This window comes from Octopus sinensis, linkage group LG17, assembly GCF_006345805.1.
Source record: "Octopus sinensis linkage group LG17, ASM634580v1, whole genome shotgun sequence".
Lineage (NCBI taxonomy): Eukaryota > Metazoa > Mollusca > Cephalopoda > Octopoda > Octopodidae > Octopus > Octopus sinensis.
Genome location: NC_043013.1, coordinates 18060387 through 18086755, shown reverse-complemented (window position 1 = coordinate 18086755; position 26369 = coordinate 18060387). Strand labels below are relative to the sequence as shown.

Below are 26369 nucleotides of genomic sequence, written 5' to 3'. Positions count from 1 at the left end.
GATTGGTTATTGATTTCCAATTGGCCAGTCAGCAGTTCACTGAATCTATTACGGAAAGAGTGACAAGGGGGCATCAGTGCAACAAATATACTCTAGGGTATTGTAGTCCAGAGACATCTGTTCATTTGATTTGTTGCTGATGTTTACATGTATTGCTGTTCTATGTTGGCAAAAGATACAGAGGTACGGACACACATGTAATGAGCTTCCTGCACAGATTCCATCTACCAAATTCTATTTACAAGCCATTGGTCAACTTGAAGCTGTGGTGGAAGTTCTAATAGATCATGAAGTTGTATAATGAAGTTCTCTTTGCCACATGGCCATACATGTTCATAGACATAATACATAAGATAGTTACACACATGCACTTGCACAGCAGGTTATCTCCTAGTTTCTGTTTCAGTTTAATGTTTTTTCCTTGACCTGGTATGGACCAACCCAAAGCTGTGCCAAAAGACATTTGCCCAAAGTGCGAAGGTGTGATCCAATGTAATTGAATTCAGAATCATTTAGTTGCAAAACAAACTTATTAACCACACAAAACCATAGCTGTCTGTCTCTTTAAGGTTGTCTTTGAATAATGGTGGAACTTGGCGTCCTTTCTTTCAGATTGAAATCCCTCTTGACAATGTTCTTAGTGTGACCAAAGAGAAAACAGCATTCATCATTCCAAATGCAATCGGAGTACAAACCACAACAGAGAAGGTAAGAAATGAAACTCTACACTTTGAAGTAATGAGAGAGAGAGAGAGAGAGAATGTGTGTGTGTGTGTGTGCGCGCATGCGTGCACGCACGTAATTTAGCATTGTGCTACTCTATTACTGCCATCATTAAACTTCTGTGTATGTGTTATACATACATACACACACACACACCTCACAATATCCTGACTAGGTTGATATTGTATATATGTGATATGGAAAATATATGCACTGTATGATAAACAATAACTAAACAGCTGGAAATTTTGTAAATATCACATAACTATAATAATAAAAGGTAAAATTAATTAATCAATTGATAATTAATAATCTTTTTTTTGCTGAACCCTAATTATAATTATGCTTATAATTATAGAATTTTTGTATCACATAACTATATATATTTATGTGATATTTACAGTATTTTCTGCAATTTTATTATTGTTTATCATATTCGGCATATAGTGTATTTATTTTCCATACCATCATACTGGCATAGGTTGAAGAGTTTGACTGGAGCTGGTAAGGCCAGGGGCCACGCCAAGTTCCATTGTCTGTTCTGGCATGGTTTCTACAACTGGATTCCCTTCTTAATGCTAACCAGAGTGTACTGGGTCTTTATATGTGGCACCAGCACCAGTATCAATTCTGCTGTGGCAGATAGACCTTGAGGCTCAATGTCTTGAGATCAGACTTCAGTACTTCACACTGTCTTCCTGGATCTCCCTCTTCCCCAAGTTCCATCCGCTTAAAGTGGTCAGCACTTCTGTATGCAATTGTGTACTACATCCATATGAACCATATGACCAAACAAACACAGTCTTCTCTTTTGCACCCTGCATCTAATTCCTCTTCGGCCCTTTTCTTTCAATACACTAGCACTCTGTTGCACATACTGACATTGCACATCCATGCCGTATATATTCATTACCAACCAATACTATTTAACAATACAGAATGTAAAAGTTAAAAAGTAAATTTTTAATTTCATTTACTTGTGGTACATGACAGACTAGAAGCATATTGAAACATTGCTGTAGTAATCCAAGCTTTTCTGTTTGCTTGTCTAATGGTTGGTAGCATTCTTTTAAATTCTTTTGCAAGTGGCAGCAGCATTTGTTTCAGTTTAAATTCACCAGCTATATTGCCAGAAAAATAGCTGTGTCAGCCTATCATTTGTTACTTTCTGCTCAAGTTCAAAAGTTTAGATAAATTTTCTTACAACCTCTTTATCTGCTAGTTTAAGATGATGCATAATTATCCTTTACAGCTTGTTCTACCATGTTTGTTATGAGTCTTTGCTTTTAATAAAATTTTCATTTTTCCCCATGAAACCCCATTTTTTGTACATATTTGTTACCAACATATTTCCTGCAATACATGTATATCCTTTAGTTTTGTTTTATCTTCATTATCCCATCTCAAAAGATTTTTTTGCCTTGCAAGTTACTTGGTGACCCTGTCAGTGCAGGTGCCACATAAAAGGCACCCAGTCCACACTGTAAAGTGGTTGGCGTTTGGAAGGGCATCCAGCTGTAAAAATCCTGCCAAAACAGTCACAGAAGTCTGGTGCAGGCTTCTGTCTGGCAGGCTGCTGTCTGGCAGGCTGCTGTCTGGCAGGCTGCTGTCTGGCAGGCTGCTGTCTGGCAGGCTGCTGTCAAACCGTCCCACCCATGCCAGCATGGAAGGCGGACATTAAACGATGATGATGATGATGATTATATATTACGCACGTATGTATATGCATACATGCAAGTGTGTGTATAGGCTATGGCATAACTGCATTCAAGGACTTCATTTCACAACCACAAGCTTGCTGGTTTGTTGTCACTATGCATCATCCATATATTCTCAGGCTGACGTGACATTGGTAGATGGAATGAACACAATAGCCTGTCGCGCGCGTCTTTCCGTCGTCCTGCTATTTGTGTGCTGTGTAAAAAAAAAAAAAAAACATGTCCAGTGATTGAGCTGTTGGTCTTTCAAACGACCAAGGAAAACAAGTACCTTACTTGGAAACAAGTGACCGCTGACATGAAAAAAAAAAACGGTCGTTAAAACAAGGAAGAGGAGGGTGGGTGGTGGTGGTCGTAGTGGTATACAGCAATTTTGGACTTAGTACTACTAACACTGGGGGGGGGTGTAACATTAGTGATTATAAACAAGACCGAGTTATTCCCCCTCGTAAAGATCATCTCAATAATTAATTCAAGGGAATTTGCATTTCGGTAAGAATTTATTTCTAAAAAAAATTAACTGCATAGCTTTTAAATATAATTTTAATTGCTAATTAATTTACATAACAAACTCTCGAGATGCTATAAACCAATCATTCCATTAAATAAAACTTAATAAATGGTCGATTATGAGTTAGTTTTCTAGGGGTTTTTTGTGTGTTGTGATGGTGTTTTTGTTTATTTTTTCCTGTTTATTTATATATAAACCCAGCAGCAATATCATTGCCAGTAATATTGCTCCTGAAGAGAATTCAAGTAATTAGAAACGGGCAATTAATGATAGCACTAATAAAAAAATAATTAAACTCTGCATAATTATATGTATTGAGTACTTCGTTAATTAATGGTTGTCTTGGTTATTTACGTAAGATCACCAGGTGTGTATGTGTGTCTGTGTCACTGTGTCTATGTGTGTTTGTGTATCTATATGTGTGTGTGTGTTTCTTTGTGTGTGTATGTGTAAACACACTTCACACACACACACACACACACCAAACACGTTGAGAGTGCTTCACATGGAACCACTTGCTGCTATTTTAAGCAAAACCGAAAGTAATCTGCAAAACATCATTGTTAAGTGAAGTGTGACCGACATACCTTTCTCTCTCTCTCTCCTTCCCTCTCTCTCTTTACAAACCTGCTGCTTATTACATAGAACAATTCTGTATATATATGCTAACATACTTCTACTAGTTACAGTCCTGGCTTGCCAGAATAAATTATGTTACTTCAAACTAAAAATATGGATTCTTCACCTGGCACAAATAGTAAAACTACAAATTAGTTTTTGTGTGTTTGTGTGTGTGTGTGCTGTGTTTTAAGGATATTTTGGGGATTTTTTATATATTTTGTACAGTTTCTAATTTGGTGCTTCCTAATTCTAGATAGAATAGTTTGCCAGATTCAACTTTTGCAATGGACCAAATGTCTTGTGTTACTGGAACATTGGAATGGTAGAGCAACAGAACTGCCTTGTTCAGTTTAGTTACATCACATTAAATGGGTTCAAATAATGCTACTTACTGTCAATGTGGGGGTTCAATAAAATTATGGTTTAGTCAAGTGTCGGGGGTCAGTTATAGTCAATTATACTCTTTTTCAAATATATGTTATTGGTATGTCTGCATATGTACACGCGTGTGTTGTGTGTACGTGTCCTGTACATCCATGTGTGTTTCTGTCTTTGTTATCTTGCCGCTGAGACCCAGGTCACCCTTCATCAGCCATGCCTGTGATCAGAAGAGTTCTAACCATTGTTGGGAAATACATTGCTATTTTCGAGACTGCTAGTTGACTAGTTTGTGTGTGTGTGTGATTATGAACTAACTTACATAACCATCACCACAGCTGCTTGGTCTTTGGTTTTCTTTCCATGTTGTTGTTGCTGCTGTTGTTGTTGTTGTTATTGCAGTAAGGCAGTGAGCTGGCAGAATCATTAAGCATGCCAGGCAAAATGCTTAACAGCTTTTCATTCGTCTTTATGTTGTGAGTTCAATTTCCTCTGAGGTTTATTTTGTCTTTCATTCTTTCTGGGTCGATAAAATAAGTACCAGTAATCAACTCATCCCCTGCCCCCAAATTGCCCTTGTAGTAAAATTTGAAACCATTATTATTATTATTATTATTATTATTATTATTATTATTATGTGGTGGATTGACAGGCTTGTTGGAGCATTGGTAAAAATGCTTCCTAGTATTCCTTCTGATTCATTTTGTTCCAAGTTCAAATTTGGCCAAGGTTGACTTTGTATGTGTAAACACACTTCACACACACAAAACACGTTGAGAGTGCTTCTTGTCTAATGGTTGGTAGCATTCTTTTAAACTCCTTTCAAAGCTCTAGGATTTTCAATGCATTGTGCCTACCTTTTACTCCCCAATCCTGTCCACATGGGCCCTGGAGATTGGGTAACCATGTATCTCTTTTGTGGCAGCACACCTGTTTCTGTATTCATTCCTGATCTCTCTCTCTCTCCTTTTGGAGTTGGTAAAATAACTACCAGTTGAGCACTAGGATCAATGCAGCCAATTAGCCTCCTTCTCCCAAAATTCCAGGCCTATAATAGAAAGGATTGTTGTTGTTGTTGTTGTTGTTGTTGTTGTTGTTGTTGTTGTAGCAGTAGCAGCAGCAGCAGTAAAGGTGGAATCGTTAGCGCACTCCAGGTAAAATGCTTAGCAGCATTTCATCCATTCTTATGTTCTATTCAAATTCCGCTGAGATCAACTTTGCCTTTCATCTTTTTGGGCTTCATAAATTAAGTACCAGTTGCATACTGGAGTTGATCTAATTGACTGCACCACCACCACCCCTTTCGCAATTTCAGGCCTTGTGCCTATAGTAGAAAGGATTATTATTATTATTATTATTATAAAGGCAGAATCGTTAGCACGCTGGACAAAATGCTTACTGGCATTTCCTCTGTCTCCACATTCTGAGTGCAAATTTCACCATGGACAACTTTCCTTTTCATCCTTTTGGGGTTGAATAAATAAGTACCAATTGAGCAATGGGGTTGACATAATTGACTTACCCCTCCCCCAAAATTGCTGGCCTTCTACCAAAATTTGAAACCATTGTTGTTGTTATCATTATTATTATTCAGTAGTTTTATTTTTATAGCATGCTTTCACTTCACTACCGAGCGCAGCTCTGTGTGCCTTGGGTATGTGCTGTGGTTTGCTGTGATGCTCTGATGGTTACTGTATTGAAAGTGTTCTGCGTAGGATGTGTGCAGTACCCTGTAGTGCAATTTTCTGTATGTTATATGTGTTTGTAAGTCCTGGTGTTTTTGCTGTGTATTTGTCTGAATATTATTTTATCATACCTAATGCCCCTACTATGATAGTAATTGTTTCTGTTTTTAGATTCCACATTCGGGCTACCTCTATTTCCAGGTCTTTGTATTATCATCATTAAATCATAATAATAATAATAATAGCAGCTTGCTCTTTGATGCTTTTTCTTCTGTATTAAACTCTAAATGATATAATTAAATTCAGCTTCGTTAAAGTTCATAATTATTTATCACAATCCTTTTTACTTTGTTTCAGTATGTTTTTGGCTCATTTGTATCCCGTGACGCTGCCTACAACTTAATGCAAGATCTCTTTGACCGTTATCAGGAACTGGTACGTTTTACATTTTGGATATTAAATGACAATGATCATGATAGATAATGTATGTTGGGGTGCATCTTCCCCTTTTAAAGTCAGTTGGTGAAAGTGATGGACAGTCCTTCCTGTTGCTAACCTTTGCCCCTTTTTCAAGTTAGGAATCTCCTATTTCACCTCTTCAAAGGAGTAAAGCAAAGAGACGTTTTTGTTGGCCGGGTAAATGGCAACTGTGGATAAACTTACATAGATTGCAAGTGTAAACATACATACAGACTTGTGCACAACCACATACACACATACACAGAAAGCCATACGCATATCTGCAGATAGCTATGGTACGGCCTCACCTGGAATTTACATCACCGGTCTGGAACCCCTATCTTGCCCAGGATATTAATCGTCTGGAAACCATTCAGCGACGTGCAACCAAGAGAATACCCTCCATCAGGCATTTGCCATATTCTGAATGCCTTACTTTCCTGGGCATGGACACATTGAAACTCCGACGGCAGCTGACTTGGCAGACACCCATAAAATTATTAACCATCTTACTAACAATAACTCTGAGCACCTTTTCAAACTCCACCTGTCTAACACCCGTGGACATGTTTACAAAGTCAGAAAACAGCACAGCTCCCATGACTTTCGGAAACATTTTTTCACGCTGAGAGTTGCTGAAGCATGGAACAAATTGCCGGCATCATTTGTTAGTTGTCAGAGCACGGCATCCTTCAAAAGTTCCAGGCTTCCTGAGATTCGCCAACATTTGCCAACACTACACCTGATTTTCTCCCCTCCATACACCCACAAGCATGTATCTGACTCATACACTGTTCACTTTTCCAGACATTTGTACATTACTGCATATGCTTTATATGCACTTTTTGACAAGTTTTGGTGCACCTGACTCTGTATACAATAATTTCATTATTATTATTATTTATATACACATGCACATGTCTCTGTGTGTGTAAGCCTACAATCACAGTTTTAGAACTATGCTATTAACAATGCCAAAGTCTTGAAGTCAGTACTATAAGCTAGCAACCAAAACATTAATATTTGCAGTATGTCAAGCAGCAAGCTGGTAGAATCATTATCACACTGGGCAAAATGCTTATTGGTGTTTCGTCAGTCTTTAAATTCTGAGTTCAAATTCCACCGAGATCGACTTTGCCTGTCATCTTTTTGGGGGTCAACGAAAAAGTACCAGTTGAGCACTGGGGTTGATGTACCCCTTTTCTACAAAATTTGAAATCATTATTTACAGTATGTCTATTGTTTACAGTAATAATCTGTAAACTGTGCACCTCTCATGATTCCTGTTGATAGCTTGGAGGATTGTATCAGCCAGAGTCTAATTGTGTAGACACCTTACCCACAGGACCCAGTCTGAGTCTCTCTAATTGACCTTTTATTTTTCTTTTGCAGTCTGGAGATTCTTTTGCTGAGGAATCTGGGATTTCAGCAAAGTTTAATGTAAGTAAAGATTCACAGTTTTGTTGTTGTTGTTGTTGTGGTGGTGGCGGCGGCGGCGGCACTGCTTCTGTTATTTTATTTGTTTTTAGTCCCAGGTCAACTTTGATTAGACAAGACTTATGATTGAAAGTGTTTTAGCCGCCGCCATCCCAACTTCGTGTATAAGGGACTACATTGCCCTTGTATGTTCTTCTTTATGTATGACAGAAGTGGATGATTTAAAGATTTGACTGCTATTTCTTGTAGCCAGTGACCACTTAGAGCTCTCCCACATTACCATGTCATTGAATGTGATTATGATGATGGTAGTGGTGGTGGTATTATGATGGTTATAAGGCGGCGAGCTGGCAGAAATGTTAGCACGCCGGGTGAAATGCTTTGCAGTATATCGTCTGCCATTACGTTCTGAGTTCAAATTCTGCCAAGGTTGATTTTGCCTTTCATCCTTTCGGGTCGATTAAATAAGTACCAGTTACGCACTGGGGTCAATATAATCGACTTAATCCATTTGTCTATCCTTGTTTGTCCTCTCTGTGTTTAGCCCCTTGTGGGTAGTAAAGAAATAGGTATTATGATGGTTATGATGATGATTATGATGGTTGTAGTAGTGCTACTGCTTGTGGTGTTAGTATTGATTTGTTTGCTTTTCTTTATTCTTTTCTTCCTTACTTTTCTTTCAGGAATCTGGAGTAGCAGCTTTGGCAAAGTCAACTCTGTCGATGCCACTGAGTAAAAACAACCTTTCTGGCGCCATCATTCATCCGTTGATACCCAAGAGGAAAAGCCATTCGGAATCTAGTGTATTTTGTTCGGATTACAGTGGTGTCGCCGAAACAACGGATTCTGAAGATAACAAACTTTGCCAACCTGGAAAAACGAAAACCTACAAGCGAACTCCAGTGAAGGCAGCAATACCTTGTGTGAAAACCCAGTTTACAAGTTCGACACCCAATAAACCTCAAGTATCGCAGAAACCCTCATCTGTTGGGTCCAGCCATTCCAAAAAGCCTGTTACTGTCCATAATAGCTGGTTCATCATGCCTTATTTGTCACAGTGTAGGTACCTCCTTATTTGTCATGACAAACAGAGTAGTATGAACCTCCTCTGTCTGTCATTGTGTATTTATCACCACTATATGTACCTCTTTCATATGTCAAAGTTTATGTACCTCCTCTATCTCTCTCAGTGTATGTCACACTGTATGTACCTCTTTTCTATGCCACTGTGTATGTACCACTTCTATCTGTCAGAGTGTATGTACTTCATACTTCTATATGTCACACATATGATGTTAGGATACATCAAACAGACAATACTGCACATTTATATATAAGGAAATGTTGTTTCATATAAACAGCACAGTCTTACATATTAACAAACATTGTAATTTATCGTAGGCCGGCAGAGGTTCTATAAGAAATCAATATATCCCATTTGTTATCCATTCAGGTTTCAACTGTCAACAGACATATGAATCTATATGCCAGTTAGCCCTCAAGTTACTACGGTAAGTCAAAATAATGGCTTTCAATTTCTTTCCCTCTAACATTCTTTTTCGCAATTGTATTAAAATTCATTGATCCTTATCAGTACACTCTGTATATCATTTGTATTTAACAGTGTCACAAAAAAAAAACACTAGCTGTGCACATGTGTATGTATTTATGTGCAGTAGTGGTGGTCGTGGTCGTGGCGGCGGCTGTGGTCTGCTATTATTTTTCTTTGTCAAAGCTACCAAATGTCAAGATTGTCTGCACTAAATAGTACTTATAGCACTGTAGTTATACACTCTAACATATTATACAGGGCTTATAGTCCCTCTAACACACTATATGCACATACACGTACATATAGTACTGTAGTAGCATAGTAATACACTATATAGTACCTATATATGAAGGCGCATGGCTCAGTGGTTTGAGAGTCGAGCTTACAATCGTGAGGTTGTGAGCTCAAATCCCAGACCAGGCTGCGTGTTGTGTTCTTGAGCAAGACACTTTATTTCATATTGCTCCAGTTTACTTAGCTGTAGAAACGAGTTGCAACGTCACAGGTGCCAAGCTGTATCGGCCTTTGGTTGTGGAGAGGGGAGGCCGGTATGCATGGGCGACTGCTGGTCTTCCATAAACAACCTTGCCCGGACTTGTGCCTGGGAGGGTAACTTTCTAGGTGCAATCCCATGGTCTGTGTCGTGACCAAAGGGGTTCTCAAAGTACCTATATGTATCGTAGTGATGGTAATACACTATGTATCACCTATAATACTGTAATCACGCTCTAAGACATCATTTGGTGAACAATGATGCTGTATATAACACCTGCATGTACTGTAGTGATGCTTATACACTGTACATCACATATAGTATTGTAGTAACATTCTATTACATTATCCATAGTACTGTTGTAGTGGCACATCAGTACACAGTATAGTACTGCAGTGATATTCTAATGCACAATACACAACTACCATAATATTCACCACATACTAAATAGTCTAACTCCAAATACTTTTATTTTTTCCCCCCTCTCATCCTGTTCTTCTCTAACATCTGTCAACTGATTTCAGGTTACCGAAGGCCCACATGGTACTAGCAATATGTGCAGCTATGTAAGTATTACCATTTCTCAATAGAATCTACTGCTTTATTTGTTGTTGTTGTTTGAGAGCTCCACCCCCACCAGGGAAACCCAGATCCAACAGACATATCTAGGACCAGCCTGTCTTTTATTCAGTCATAGTGTATGTCGGACTACATCATATGATGTGTCTGTAAGACAGTAAGCAGGTGTAATTTGAGGAAGGCATATTTGGCTGCTATTTCTAGCAGGTTGAGTAATGACCATGCAGAAGTTCCTTTCTCAGATCATTGTTGATGTGGCAGTCACTGTAGTCTCCAACAACTGTTGCTGTGTCTGCCAGTTGGCAGAAACAGTTATTGCTTCAGGAAACCCCTTCCTGGAATTTTAATTCATTCCTCTGTGTTCTGAATTCAAATCCTGCTTTGATCAAATTTGCCCTTCACTCCACCTGTGGTCACTGGTATTTACTAATCCCCCTTTCTCAAAATTGCTAGCCTTGTACCTAAATCAGAAATCACTATAATAATAATAATAATAACAAGTGCACTCAGAGAGTGCAAACCTCTGCCAAGGCAACACCAGTGTCCTCTCAACGATTAGCCAGGGTTTTTAAAATGAAAATATCTTAAATAAACTTGACTGCTCTCACAAACTAGAATACTAAAAATGAACCTGACTGCTCTCAAAAATTAAGTAAAAAAACATGAAATGTAATCCAGAATCATTGTCCAGTACCGGATCGATCCCAAAATCTAATAAGTTTGTGCTGGTCATGAGGCCAAACATCCCTGAAAGTTTCATCCAAATCCATCCAGTGGTTCTTGAGATATCTTGTTGAGCACTGGTACCAATGTAATTGACTAAACCCCTCTCACAAAATTTCAGGCCTTGTGCCTAAACTAGAAAGGGTTATTATTGTCAGTTGGACTGCAAAAATCAGTAGAGTATTAACGAAAATGCCTTGTGGGATTTAGTAACATACTAAACTCAAATATCATTTAGGTCAAATTTGTATTTCATCCTACAGGAGTCAGTAGAATAAAATACCAGTGAGACACTTGGATTAATACAATTGACTGGTCCCTCCTCCTCTTTCCCCACCAAGTTTGTGGGTGCCACAGAGAGGAGAGAATGGTGACAAAAATATCTTACATATTTAGTCTCGTTTAACTTTTTTTTTGTATATGTTGTTTTTGTTTAGTCCCATATCAACTCTGATTAAAGTCAGCAGGTTGTGGTTTGAGAGGGATTTGGCTGCTATTTCTAGCAAGTGAATGCTTGGAGACCTTTGTTGTGATAACATAGATATTTTAATATGTGTGATATGTTAGTCTGACATTCTGTAGTTTTAAAAAAAAAAGGTAAAAAGGTAAAAACAAAACAGTCTGGGGGATCAGGGATGACCTGGGTACATTTACCCAGTTATACCTCTCTTGTATTAAATAATTTAAACTTCCATCAAGTGACCAAGCATTTCTAAACCCTTCTTCTCCCCAACTGACTACATTTTGGTGAATCTTTGACTCTGTTGAAATATCTCTAATCCATTGTTTTGTCTTTGTCTCTTCCAGTATGATATTCCTGCTGGTATCTGCCGTCACCCTTACGTATAAGGTGCTGTTAATCCAGGCCAAACTTGATACTCTGCAGGTTTGGTCACCTGCCTTAAAAAACTTGTATAGGTAAACACTTTACTCTTGTTTGTTATTCTTTATCTTATTACTTTCATTCAGTCTTTGGGCTGCGACCATACTTGGATACCACCTTGAAGGTTTTTGGGGTTTTTTTTTTTATCAATTATATTCAACCCCACTATTTGTCCTTACTGACTTTTTTCCCCCTTTGTTCTCTTAGCTTTGGTCTTTTTCTCTCATGTTTCTGCAATAACCATGATGAAGCAGTTTCTGATTCCTCGGTCCTGTTCAGAAATCACTGCTCTTGCTTCCCTTTCTCTCTGTCCAAATATCAGTCATATAGGACATACTAGTTCCACAATATCCCACCCTTACTAGTAGTACTGTACACTACAATCTTCATGTCTCACAATTCCCTTAGTCTTTCAAATTTTAACCCCTTCCTTTCATGTTACCTCTCCATGTTGTCTTCCCGAGGCACCATGAATTCAACAATCAGCACTTTTTTGGGGGGTGGGGTCACATTAGACCATGCTAGTATAGTCGGAGAATTGTTTCATTAAGGTAATATGGTTGGAGAACACAAACACTTTCTTCAAATCCGCTTCTACCTTTCAGTAATCTGTAACAGATTACTTTTATGCTCCAGTGATGTACAAGCTTCTCATCAGAGTCCTTGTTGGACAACAAACACATGCATACAGATTATATACGATAAGCTTCTGTACAGTTTGCATCGACCAAATTCATTCACAAGATATTGGTCAACTGGAAGTGATGTAGTTTTTTAGGGTGTAGTTAGAGCAGGGAAAAAGGTAGTTATCCTCAGACTGGGGACCTAGGTCAAATGCTTGCAGTAGATTGGACCAGGGGATATTTAAAATAGGTGACAATAAGTCAACCACCCCCAAAACAGGAATAGTCCCTTTGATGAACATCTTACACAAGTTTCCGTCTACCAAATTTCACTCACTAAACTTAAGTGGACCTGAAGGTGTGGTAGAATATCATCATCATCATCATCGTTTAACATCTGTTCTCCATGCTAGCATGGGTTGGACGATTTTGACTGAGGGCTGACGAACCAGACGGCCACACCAGGCTTCAATCTTGATCTGGCAGAGTTTCTACAGCTGGATGCCCTTCCTCACGCCAACCACTCCGAGAGTGTAGTGGGTGCTTTTTACGTGCCACCGGCATGTGGCCAGTCAGGCGGCACTGGCAATGACCTTGCTCGAATCTTTTTACACATGCCACCGGCACAGGTGCCGACATGTACAAAATGGTATGTACTGAGATTGAACCCAGAACCTCTCTCTTTCTTTCTCATACACACACACACACACACACACGATTTCTATACCTGCCTACTTGTCATTTCAGAGATAAAATACATTCAGACATTTACATGATGCGAGCCCAGAGTCATAGTGCATTGGTCCAACAACTACACCTCGTTTTAGAGGCTAATATACATGTATTGGAAGAAGTGAGTGTTTTAAACATACCTTTTGTTGTTATTATTATTATTGTTATTGTTGTTGTTTGTGTTTTTTCAGTATTTAATCCTTAATATTGTTTGTTGAAAGCCAAGCTTGAAACTGGATTTGGTTTCCTTATCCTGCCAATTTTACATATTGTGTTGAGTCGTGTGTGGGTGAGTGGATAGTACACTGAACAAGCAGCCAAAAAGTTGACTGTTCAAATGATGTTTCCATCACTCTTCTGGTATGCCTTTGGACTGATTGGTTAAGGTACATTCAAGATCAGCCAATCAAATGTATACTGCATATATGTATGATGTAAGTGATTATATCATCATCATCATCATCATCATCCGCTTTCCATGCTAGCATGGGTTGGACGGTTCAACTGGGGTCTGGGAAGCCAGAAGGCTGCACTAGGCCCAGTTTGATCTGGCAATGTTTCTACGGCTGGATGCCCTTCCTAACGCCATGTGTATATATATATATCATCATCATCATCATCATTTAGCGTCCGTTCTCCAAATGATGATGATGATGATATATATATATACACATGGCGTTAGGAAGGGCATCCAGCCGTAGAAACACACATGTAGGTAGTTCTGGGTGGACCAGATCTACATCTTGATTAGTTCCAATAGCTGGGTGCCTTTCCTAACACCAACCACTTTACTGGGGACGTTTCATTGTGGCACCAGCATTAAAGTGATTTTTTTTCTTTTTCTCCAGCAAAGCTAAAAGAATTCTCTCTCTACCCAATATTGTACATTTGCCAATCTATCACTGGGAGAAACAATGATAGGAGCAAGATTTGGTAGAAGGAGTAATGGAAGAGACACAATGCCAGGCAGCTACATGCTGGATGTTAGGAAAGTGATCAGGGAAAAGACATAAGCAATGTCATAGGAGGGAGATAAGGTGATGGAGGAAAGAGAGGGTGGTGTATGTCAGCAATAAGTGAGAGCAGGAGAATGATGGCTAGCAATAAAGAGGAGTGGTGATAGGAGGGGGCACATCCAATGCCATCCATTGTAACACATGTTATGACAGTTCCATGCCATTTCTTTATACAATTTCGTACACCTTTATACCTGTATCAGTAAAGAATTCTCTTTTGTACACACTGCATCTGATTCCTCTTGTAGTCAATTTTCCTTCTCTATTCTTTTGTACTTCCTCATTCCACACACACACTGGCATTGTTCATCCAGTGGAACATGCCCACTTCACCTCTTTCCAACCTTTGCAAGACTAACATCTTGCCATGCAGCATCACACTACGTACATAAACATGATACAATTTCAAAGAGAGAAATTCTTTGTTGCTGCTTAAAAGTAACAGTTCTCTTGACATTTTCTTCCCCATTCTTACCCTGGCTACTACACTTTCAGAAAAATCCACCTTAAGTTACCTAGGTAACCTATCAACTATTTCTGGGTATTTAAAGGAATCTGTCTTGTGAAAATTAATAATTAAGTACTTTGATCCATTCCACATATATTTAATTAGAACACTGTTAAACTCTGCTTCTCAAAAACTTGGCCCATACTTTTAAATCTGATTCTTATATTAGTAAATTTCTATTTCTCAACTTGCCAAGTTTAAAGGACATACTAACACACATGTGTGTTGTGTTTTTAAATACAACACTTCTATAAGACATGTTACCTTTGGATGAATACTGCAGTATATGTATGTATATATATATATATATATGTGTGTGTATATATAATTGTATGTATACACACACACACAAACCTGAAATCACATGGTTGCAAAATGAACTTCTGAACCTTTTTTAATGCTCCCCTTATTTCCTAATCAAATAACCACAGCAGTTGATGTGAGATGCTGAGTGTATTGGCTAACAATTTGTCATTTCTTTTTACCCACATTTGCTTTGTTATAATGTCAAATAGTAAGAGCAAGGAACTTCCTTTGCATTATATTCTAACCAGTCGCAGACTTTTATATGTTGTATTCATTTATGGAATACATTTGGTGACAAGAACACTCTTTATTCTTGCAAACAAGTCTACTATTGCCAGTAGCAATTGTGTAAACAAAGAAAACGTGAAGCTTGCGATGTGATGTGTCTTACCTCAAACTACACTTGTATGTGTGCAAACAAAAGGACACGGTCAGAGTGCTAGGGAGGAAGAAGTTCTTAAACTGACCACTATTTGTAATGGTGACATAAATAGTCTTGACTATTAATTCTGCCATGAACGGAAACCATTGGGCCAGTGGATTTCCAAGATATAGCTCCCCAGATCATCACAGATCCTCCTTCATGTTTAACAGTTGGAAAAGGGTCAAATGCTTCTTTTGCCTGTCTCCACACGTATACTCAGCCGGTGGTCGGAAATAAGGTAAAGGATGACTTGTCCAAGAAAATAACATTCTTCCACTGCTCTAGGGACCAAATTCTGTAGGTTTTTACTCCACTCTAAATGCTTTGCAACGTTTGTTTTTGAAAGTAGTGGACTTCTGATTGCAGCCCTCCCATGAAATCCAGCTTTGTGCAGCTCCCAGTGAACAGTTTTTGTGGAAACTTGTTCTCAAGGCGGTAGTTAAGCTCTGCAGTAATTTTGGGAGCTGTACCTTTGTGATCCTTTCCAACAATTCATGAAAGAGTCCGACGGTCCCTGTCTGAAAGTTTGGGTTTTCTTCCGGAGTTTTGTTTTAATGAGGAAGTTTTTCTCTCTTTCTCAAAGGCTGTCATTACTTTTGAGACAGTACTTCTTGATACACCAAACATTTCGGCTGTTTTCATTACACTAGTGCCTGCCATATGAGCACCAACAATTTGACCTCTTTGAAAGTCTGATAGACCTGTCATTTTAATGAATTTTAATTACCTTTTTCTGATGATCTCTGAAAAGAAACAACAATTTTAGCAAAATATATTAAGCAACGCTAATAATAAATCAAAAAACATAAAAAATAAACTAGCTTTTGACGGTTTTATAGATATTTCAAAATTATGATGCTAGGTGTTTCCATTATTTTGTCCAATTTCTGTGTGTGTGTGTGTGTGTGTGTGTGTGTGTGTGTGTGCTTGTGTTACTGCATGTTTTATATATATATAACAGACGTTACTTCGTTTATTTTTCAGCTCAGTGTGTCACTCAACAGCCTTAAAGCCTCCAGTCTTGCCTGCAACAACGGCAGGGAAAGCTCACCTTCAGGAGTAACAGAGAGCAGCAGTAGTAGTAGCAGCAGCACCATCAACCGTTACCAGACTGTCAGCCGTTAACTCCAGAACATGAACACACACATACACACACACACACACCACACGTACACAGATTTGGCTCTAAGCAGGCCGACTGTACTCTTATAAGAGTGCTTGTTGCTCGTTGAAAACACTTTGCTGGGTGGGGCGAATATATAATTTTTTTTTTTACACCCATCACATTGAGAGTTACCTCCCTGTAACTCCATTTTCTCTATTTCTTCAATTGTTCTTAACGTCCAAAATCACAATTTTAAACGTTATTATAATTAATTAATTAATAATAACTAACCCGAACCCTCTGTCCTCTCCCCCAACACACACACACTTTTTTATTTCCTTCTTCATTTCTCCCCCCACTCTCTCTGTCTGTCTCTCTCTCTCTCTCTCTCTCTCTCTTCAATTATTTCACAGTGATAACTCCAATGATTATTTAAAATATGAGAACCAAGAAACAAGATTCACAATTGTAAATTTTTCCTGTGTGGCCATCTTCCACCTCTCCCTCCCTCCCTCCTTCCATATTTTAGCCACAAGATGTCCACGTACGAGAGAATCTATTTATTGAGAACCTCTCAAAGCTTCATTTAATTTTAAAAATTTTTTTTTTTTTTTTAATGTTTCATTTGTCTTAAATCTAAATTATTTTTTACATACGACTAGTTGTCTCCCTCCCGCCCTCACACACACACACACACACACACACAGAAAGAAATTCCTGAAACTCAGAAATATTTGCAGATGTCTTTATTTATTTATTATACTGTCTGATGCTTCTGCAATTTACCATCGCCCCTATATATTTTATTGTTTTTATTGGTTTTCTTTTAAACTTTATTATCATCTCAGTAACTTAATATGTATTAATTTACTGATGTTCACAAAACTTTTTAATTCCTTGTTTTCCAACATCACAGAATAAGTTGAAGCAAATAATTGTTTATCTCCCTTGTTGTTGGGGTTCTCTAGATTTTCTTTTTTTCTCCCTAATTTCTCAGACACACACACATAAATTCGTTATTGGCGATGAAAAGAGTATTTATTCAGAATAGTAATATGTATATCTTACTTAACATAGATATACTGTAAGAAATCCGCAATGCTATGGTATTCATCTTGAAAGGGCATCTTAGCATCACTGTTTTAGCTTTCTTACAGTATATCTACATTAAGTATGGTATACAAATGAACACACACACACACACACAGAGTCAAACACTAAACATTATGTCATCCCTCTACGTCTATTTCTCTGATTTATTTCACCAAACGATTTTGTTGCCTTGTGCAGTACAGTTTCAGTGTTTGAAGTTGATGTTTTGTGTTTTTTTCCTCATTCTTCTCTTCCTTTCCCCTTTCTCTTCCTCTCCCTCCCAATAATCTTCAACTCATCATTATAACTCCTTAAATGAGAAACCTTGGAGTTTCTGTTTTTTTTTGTTTTTTTGTTTTTTTAAGTTTTTATTTTATAACCGGCTTTTATTCAAGTATTTTCTACATTTAAATTAAATATATACTTGGATTCACATCAGTTATAGACACATACATATACATGGCAGGGTCGTATATATGTAACACTAAATTTCAAAAAAAATAGATCAATTGGAGTTATCCAAGCAATTAGTAGACAAAACCTCCCCTTTGGGTTACTTAATTTAACAAAAAAAAACGATAAGGGAGATATCAATGATTTGTTGAGAGAGTGCAAATGTGTTTAACAGGGAAAGTAATTCTTTATTCACTAGTGTGTGTGTGTGAAATTGTGTGAGCATTGTGTTGTAAGTTCTGTGAATTGCCAAAGACACTATTGAATTCTATAAACTCTCTCAGTGACAGGCCTCACATCTAGACTGGCTTTTTGCTATATGCACACCTGTGTGTATACGTATAAGAGCAGGCTAGGTACTAAAATGAAACTCAGAACAAACTGTCATTACATATGACTTTCAGTACATTATTCCCACCACTCACTGAGAGAATGTTCTGGTTTAGGTCCACCAGGCATACAGATATGTGATAATACCTTTGACCCTTCCTGTTTCTTCTCTTGGACCAATTTCCACTGAATTTTATTTCATCTACAGTAATTTCACATGTTCTTCTAAGAATGCCAGATTTTTTTACTTTCAACAGATATAATAATTTGAAAGTTTAACATTAAATTTGTCCTGTGATAACTTTCACTGAACAACATCTGACTTAGCTGAGAATAGTGACATTGGTATGTACCCTGTCATTGATCTGGTTTATGGTGACCCCATGGGAGGAGGGTTTGGCTAACTTTAATGCCTAACTATTGGTTAAAAACCTATTGATGTGGAGAGGGTTGTGTGTGTGTATGTATGTACACACACACATATATATATATATATCCTGCCACTGCCCTCAGTTGGCTTCTTTACAATAAAGTTGGTCCCGTGAGAAGGAGAGGTGAGTCACTTTGATATTAAACCATCTCTATACTGAGTCCAGTCTTCATATTCTGTGTATGAAGTTTTCTAGCTTTCATAGTCGTAACTTAATATTTGCAAAGGAAATAACTTAATTATATAACTATCTCTGTACCACTACCAATCTATGTTTATGTTCTATCTGAATATCTTTCAATTTATAGTAGAAAGATCAGGGACAAATACCACAAGACCTCTCATCTAACACTCTAACAAAGCCACCGTTCCACTGCCCTAGACTGGTTCTAAAAGGGGTGAAAGGCAAAGTTGACCTCAAAACTTCAGAGAGCCAGAACAGATATCAAAAGGTATACAATCCACCACTCTGATGACTAGGCCACTCATGGTGCCTGTTTGTGTGCGTGCGTGTGTGTGTTTATGCCTAAAAGAGTATAAAAATCTATGTGTATATATGTGTGTATGTAAAATACCAGATTAATGTTTCAAATCTTGTTAGCCTAGTTGATTTTTCTTTACACTGTGATTATCTTTAAACTCGTTTGTCCAGTTCTGTTGGACAAAATAATTCTTTATCACTAGTTTTAAGCTTATTTCTCCAGTTCTGCCATTATTTAGACATCCTGACGGGGGGAAATGCTTCTCTCCAGAATCCCTCCCACGGCTTGTGATGAGTAATGAAACCAATCGCTATGCAAATAACTGGTAGCTACCAGACTGTCTGATACAGTTATATTGAGATGAAGATAGGGAGAGAGGCTCATTGACACCCCAATTAGTCTTAGGACTCACTTGAGCAAGTCTGTACAATTATCAAAAAATGAATGCCTTAAATAGAAAAAAAAAAAAATGGGTTAGCTATGAAAATTACATATTGGGATGGTATTTGGTGCAGAGTTGAGCCCAGAAAAATTTATAAATTAGTATTTATGTATTTCATTGGAGCAAAAATATGCCTGAATTTAATTCTGAAGTTTGGGGGAAAATCTGAGGAAATTTGTTAAACAAACAATAACTTGGTGTATTTTAAATGGAAAGTGAATATTGAATTTTAAATTCTGGTTTTAAACTTAGAATCAGTTTGGTCTTTTATCTGAGTTGTCTGATTCTTGAAAAGTTTTCAGAAAATATGGAATATTTCTTGCAATATATATACATGAAAACAATATTCATAAATGGATTTGGGGAAATAATCTTCAATTTTAGATTTTAATTTTCAATCGTACATTTTTAATTGATTTTAATATTAAAATATATTTTGGGGGTAACAAACTAAAGATTTTAAGCTAAATAAAATAGTTTTTTCTACATACTCTAATTTATCTTACATGGTCAGGTATAAGATTTCCACAAATATAATTTTATTCCCATACCTCCAGCAAGAAATGTAAAATATAAACAGGTTGTTTCCACCCACCCACCTCTCTCTCACTCATAGAATTTACTGAACTATCTACTTCGCTCATGTGAAGGCTATGGCTCTGCAGTGACTCTCACATTTCATGAAGGGAAGCTGATCTGTGGCTCATTACATTTCTTATAAAATACCATGATATTAAATAGCCAGCAAATGATGCATTGGTGTCATCTAACACACTAGAAATAGCAGCCAATACTCCTCAAATTACTGTACCACTTTTGGGAAAGGGACAACTTTCACTGATGAGGTTTCAGATATGCAATATCCAGTGATAGAAGAAGGGAAGTGATGCTGGAACATCTTTGGTCATAGATCCACTCAGTCAGGTCTGACCTGGGACTAATTGAAATATTTACCCAGGGTACCAAACTCTAAGACTTGACTATATTCAGTATCAGTGCCTCATGTTCTCGCTTCAGATCCTACCCGGGTTTTCTACTTTCATCCCTTCAAGGGTTGGTTAAATAAATACTAGTTATATGCCTAGTGTGAATGTGTATTGATACATGTATCTGTAAGATGTCTATGTCACATATACATATATATATAGGCGCAGGAGTGGCTGTGTGGTAAGTAGCTTGCTTACCAACCACATGGTTCTGGGTTCAGTCCCACTGCATGGCACCGTAAGAGTGTGTGATAAAGCTCATATGAAAGAGGAAAATTATCTTTGCCATTCCCACTATCATTTATCAGCAGTAGTAATTGTGAAGGCGCGTGGCTCAGTGGTTAGAGCGTCGAGCTTACGATCATGAGGTTGTGAGCTCGAATCCCGGACCGGGCTGCGTGTTGTGTTCTTGAGCAAGACACTTTATTTCACGTTGCTCCAGTTCACTCAGCTGTAGAAATGAGTTGCGACGTCACAGGTGCCAAGCTGTATCGGCCCTTGCCTTTCCCTTGGACGACATCGGTGATGTGGAGAGGGGAGACCGGTATGCATGGGCGACTGCTGGTCTTCCATAAAACAACCTTGCCCAGACTTGTGCCTCAGAGGGTAACTCTCTAGGTGCAAACCCATGGTCAGTGTCTGACCGAAGGGGGTCAAAAAAAAAATTGTACAAAAACAACTCTAAGACAATGACCATATTTTCAGACATTTTTAGGAATCTGTTTGACCAAAAGAGTATTTGTTGTGTTCAAAGTATTGCAACTGTGCAAAGACGTGTGAGTTCTTGCATTCTGCTTTCATCTTTCTTAAAATAGTTATTGCTGTCTTAATGTTTGGAGGAAAGCAGAACAGAATGAAGGTACATACAGGTGGGGGTGCTATGAGGAAATGTAGGTGAGGGTTTTTTGGGAGAGGAGGTCCCTTTTTTTTTTTTCTCCAGTTACACAAAAGAGAAAAGGAATTACTCTCTTCAGAATTCTTTATAATGATACATAGCCTTAAACTGATCTCATCCTCTTGGAGTAGCCATGTTGTTTAGAGAGGTTAGAGAGAGGAAAGAAAGATCCCGATTCCAGAATCATACACAAAATCTTCATAATTGATTAAGATATAATTATCTTTCTGCAAAAGTTTATTACATTTCATTTTAGAATGGTATCCATCTGTAAAGACATTTGTTCCAACAAAAGCCTATATACATGTGTATGTGTGTATGATAAAGATAGTTAAGGCTAGTCTATGGGGTTACCCAGGGTTTCACATTCATAAAGCTCTTAGGTTTACAGCATCTCTTCAGACGCTAATGGCCAGTGGCCTAAACCCTCCCTTCAAAGTGGAAGGAGAAAAGATCTCTTGGCTAGTTGTTGAACACGTGAACCCTTAGGCTACTATCCCTAATCGACCTGGTCAGCTTGTGAATCTCAGGATTTCAGAAGGAATCTCCTGAAATGTAAGCAGGGTCCAAAGACTTCTGTCCTGGAATTCAATATGCTCCCCAGTTCAAGGCAGTTCTTTAATATTCCTGCCCATTCAGCTATATATATATGTAGAGAGAGATAGGTAGACGTTAAATGATGATAAATACGCACATCTATTGTGTAGTAGAATTAGTTTACCATTTAGTCAGCCCAATCACCAACCAACTACTGTTTATGGGCAGTAAGATACTTTGAATTCCTTACTCAAAATGAGATAATGAGTTCTAACTTTTCCTGCCATTTATATACTATTTTGAATCAGTTGTGTGTGTATGCATATATATATATATATATCTATCATCATCATCATCAACCAGTATATTATTGGGAATAGCAAATATAGCTTCTCAGAATTTTACTGTATTGTGACAATATTTGTCCAAAACCAAAAGTAACATTTTGACCAGTTATATGCCTTTCAACTAGTAATATACTGCCTGATGATATAAAAATATATCTGCTCTTACATTGAATGTGCTTTTATTTCTGACTTATGGACAACTAACTGATCATATATGTATGCATATATATATATATATCTACATATATACACACACACACAACCATTCCATCATCTGACATGTGGCATATGTTGCACCTGTACCATATGTCAATTTGATGGAGGGAGTGAGCTTATGCTTACACAAACATTTGGTCACTCTAAACAAATTATCTGCGTGGTTGTTCCCTCATACATCATCTAACGACAGGAGTGTCCATGATATATATATATATATATATATATATAAAATTTGTATGTTCTGCGTTACTCCAAGCTTCCGACACAATTTTTCGGTTTCTTATAGAAAGATTATTTAGTAACATTGCTAAACACAACATAAAATAATTTTTTGGTCAAAGAGCTTTGAAAATTTATGAAACAAGGAATTTAATGACAACAACTAAAAATGTCCATATTTTAGGCTTTCTTTGGGTTTTATACAATGATTAAAAATTAGTTTTGCTTTTAATTTATTGATGGGGAAATCTATTAGAATTGTTATTTCATATTTGAACTCTATTAAGTGGTGGTACTAAGCTGTGTGTAAGTTATTAAGTATGATACAGGTTCGAGTGTCACCCAATTCATTGCACTGAATTAGTTTCTCGTGGGCCTTTAATTTGTGATTATTGTCACTAGGTTGGGAGCCTGGCTGGCACCACTGAGCCACTTCAACTTGTCTGTCTGTGGATGAAAACTTTCACTGATAACCCAACAATACATCCACGATTCACTCTCTCTCTCTCCCTTCCTCCCTATGTGTTGGACCCTACACTAGGTAATTCTTATTGTTTTCCATGGTGATCCCATAAAAGACCTGACCAGTAACACTAATTATTCATTTGCATAGAGTGTGCCCTAATCCCTTTCAACATTCTTCATCTTAAACTAGAGTTTCAGTCAGTGGACACCAAACACTACATCAGGATTACAGATTTAAATTAATATTTGTGTGAGAAATTGTATTTTATAGTTAGGTATATATCATTAAAAGACCTTTTTTTTTATTATTATTACCAACATTATAATAATCACTTCAACTTTGTAAATAGGGTGAAATTAGGGTTTTATGTTATGTGAAGTGGCTGAATAAAAGGACAGCATAAGCTTAAAGACCTTACACTGATAATGGTGACTAAAAGCAAAATTCTTTCTGGTTCTTAACATTCTGATTTTAAATTCCACCGAGGTCAGTTTTGTCTCTCATCCTTTCAGGGTTGGTAAAATAAGCATAAGTTGAGCTCTGTAGTTGATGTAATTGACCAATCCCCGTCCCACAAAATTTGAGGCGTTCTGCCTTTAGTAGGAAAAGAATAGCAAGCTGGCAGAATCATTAGCATGTTAGACAAAATACTTAACAGACTCTTAACATTCTGAGTTCAAATTGTGCCAGGATTGACTTTGCCTTTCATCCTTTCAGGGTCAGTAATATAAGCACCACTCAAACAGTGGGTGTTAGTGTAATCGACTATAGATATATCCCTTGAAATTTCAGGCCTTGTATCTACTGTAGAAAGAATTATTATTATCATTAAGGTGACAAACTGGCAGAATCGTTAGCACACCAGACAAAATGCTTAGTAGGATTTTGTCTGACTGAGCTCTACATTCTGAGTTCAAATTCCACTGAGGCCAACTTTGCCTTTCATCCTTTCAGGGTCAATATATTAAGTACCAGTGAAACACTGGGGTTGGATGTAATAGACTAGTCCCGTCCCCGCAAGTTTCAGGCCCTGTGCCTTTAATAGAAAGGATTATTATATAGAGCAGTAAAATGGCAGAATCACTTGGGTATTGGTAAAAATGCTTTGCAGTATTTACTCGAGCTTTTTAATCTTATAAGTTCAAATCCTACTGATACCAACTTTGCTTTTCATCTTTTTGAGGATGATAAAATAAAGTGGCCAACAATTACTGAGGTTGATGGTATTGACTTACCCCCTTCTCCCAAAATTTCAGGCCCTGTACCTTTACTAGAAACAATTATTACAAACAATTAGGTTGGCATAATGTATGGGGCATCAGACAAAATATCATTAGTTACAATCTTTCTTGTTTTAAGTTCAATTCCTACCAAGTTTAACTTTTTTTTTTATATATTCTGGGATTGCTAAAATGTACCAGTCACGTACTGGGGTTGAGCTAAAACAATGTGTAACCTTGTGCCTATGTTAGAAATCATCCAGTAGAACATCAGATAAAATGCCTTGTGTTTCTTCTGACACTCAACATTCTGAGCTCAAATCATGCCATGGTCAACTTCACCTCTCATCCTTCCAACGTCAGTATAATAAAACTCCAACAAAGTACTGGGGTTAATTTAATCAATTAATGCCCTCCCCTCAAAATTGCTGGCCTTGTGTCTAAACTAGAAGCAATTATTGTTATTATTATGGAAGAGTGTCTAATTATTAGAATCAGGAAAACAACTACCCAGATGACTTATGGTCCGTCTGTATTCTGAGGTGAAATCCTGCCATTGTTGACCTCATTTTTGATTATCAGTGATTGATAAAACAAGTACCAGTTATATACCAAGGTGTTTTTCTACCAGAGCTCAATTCCCACTGAGGTCAACTTTGCCTTTATTCCTTCCAAGGTTGATAAAGTGAAGCAATGGGGTTGATATGATATTGTCCCCCATCTCCTCCCCTTCCCAAAAATTGAGGACCTTGTGCCTATGTATGAACTCATCATCATCGTTGTTATTGCTGTTTAACAGAAATAGTAGAGCATCAGCCTAAATCACGTGTTCTGAGTTCAAATCTCGACTAGGTCAACTTTTGCCTTTCTGTGTTGAAATTGCTAATTGTGGATGTTGTGAGAAGGCCAGAAACAAGTGTGTTTAGATTGATGTGGTGAGAAAGATGAGAGGAGCAGAGGCTGCTGTAGTAGTGGTGAGAGAAGAGACAGTGAAGACACAGTAATTATAATTTTAAAAAATGATTGTTTTGTGTTGAAGATTGAAGAATTGCTTATCAGGAAGATGATGTTGCTGTTGTGTGTGCATGTGTATGTATGTGTGTGTGTGTGTATGTGGTGAGGGTTTTGTTCTTCATAAATAAGCGTATTTCTTCATTTGAGGTGATGTGAAGGGGCTGTTTTGTCAACGACATAAAATGGGGTGGATGGACAGATGGATGATTGGACAGTTGACTCAATGGATGGTTGAATGGCCTTTAAAAATAGCCCCAGTTTGTAAATGCTATCATTGTTTCCTGCCCACCGTCCATTCAGTGTGAAATAAAACTCTTCTAGGGAGAGGGAGAAACCTCAATGTTGTGATGACAACCACTGTATAATCCTTTCTAGGAGTTGTATTGACAACATTTCTTCTCAATCTTTCTTCTCTGTTCCACCCCTTAACACCCGAATCCACCCAATCTAATGTAAACTATTGCCCATCCACCAGTCTGCTGGTCAGACACCAAAAAGCTACATTTCTATTTCCCCCCACACACACTCACCTTTCTACTTTCATTTTTGTTCTGTAAAATGTCTAGAATCAAGGTTTTTTTTTTTTTTTAATTCTTGTTGGAGGTTTTAGGGGTTTTAATTATTCTGGCCTCTTTATTTCTCCTCCCCTTCTTAAGGACCTGCATCCTAATGAAGGTTGGAAACCACTGCACTACCAGAAATATGTAGGGCTTGATATTTATTTAAGGTAAATGAGGATTGTATTGTCCTAATTTTGGTTC

At 37.6% G+C, this 26369-nt stretch overlaps 1 protein-coding gene and 1 long non-coding RNA gene across 5 annotated transcripts in view; both read left to right on the top strand.

The window, feature by feature from the left end:
• LOC115221061 (GRAM domain-containing protein 2B-like) overlaps nucleotides 1-20646 on the top strand; it is a 230812-nt gene extending 210166 nt beyond the window's left edge. For all 4 annotated transcript variants that reach the window (XM_036510419.1, XM_036510418.1, XM_029791275.2 and 1 more), the window contains 9 exons: nucleotides 613-708; nucleotides 5994-6071; nucleotides 7488-7535; nucleotides 8216-8591; nucleotides 8986-9043; nucleotides 10102-10143; nucleotides 11687-11797; nucleotides 13133-13238; nucleotides 16356-20646. In XM_036510419.1, coding sequence (XP_036366312.1) covers nucleotides 613-708; nucleotides 5994-6071; nucleotides 7488-7535; nucleotides 8216-8591; nucleotides 8986-9043; nucleotides 10102-10143; nucleotides 11687-11797; nucleotides 13133-13238; nucleotides 16356-16496 — 1056 coding nt within the window. In that variant the 3' untranslated portion in view covers nucleotides 16497-20646. The remainder of the gene's footprint in view (nucleotides 1-612; nucleotides 709-5993; nucleotides 6072-7487; nucleotides 7536-8215; nucleotides 8592-8985; nucleotides 9044-10101; nucleotides 10144-11686; nucleotides 11798-13132; nucleotides 13239-16355) is intronic.
• Nucleotides 20647-23186: 2540 nt separating this feature from the next.
• Nucleotides 23187-26129, top strand: LOC118766735. The gene is made up of 3 exons (XR_005002641.1): nucleotides 23187-23197; nucleotides 23273-23278; nucleotides 24273-26129. It is a non-coding gene; the product is annotated as an uncharacterized LOC118766735 (long non-coding RNA).
• Nucleotides 26130-26369: the final 240 nt, after the last annotated feature.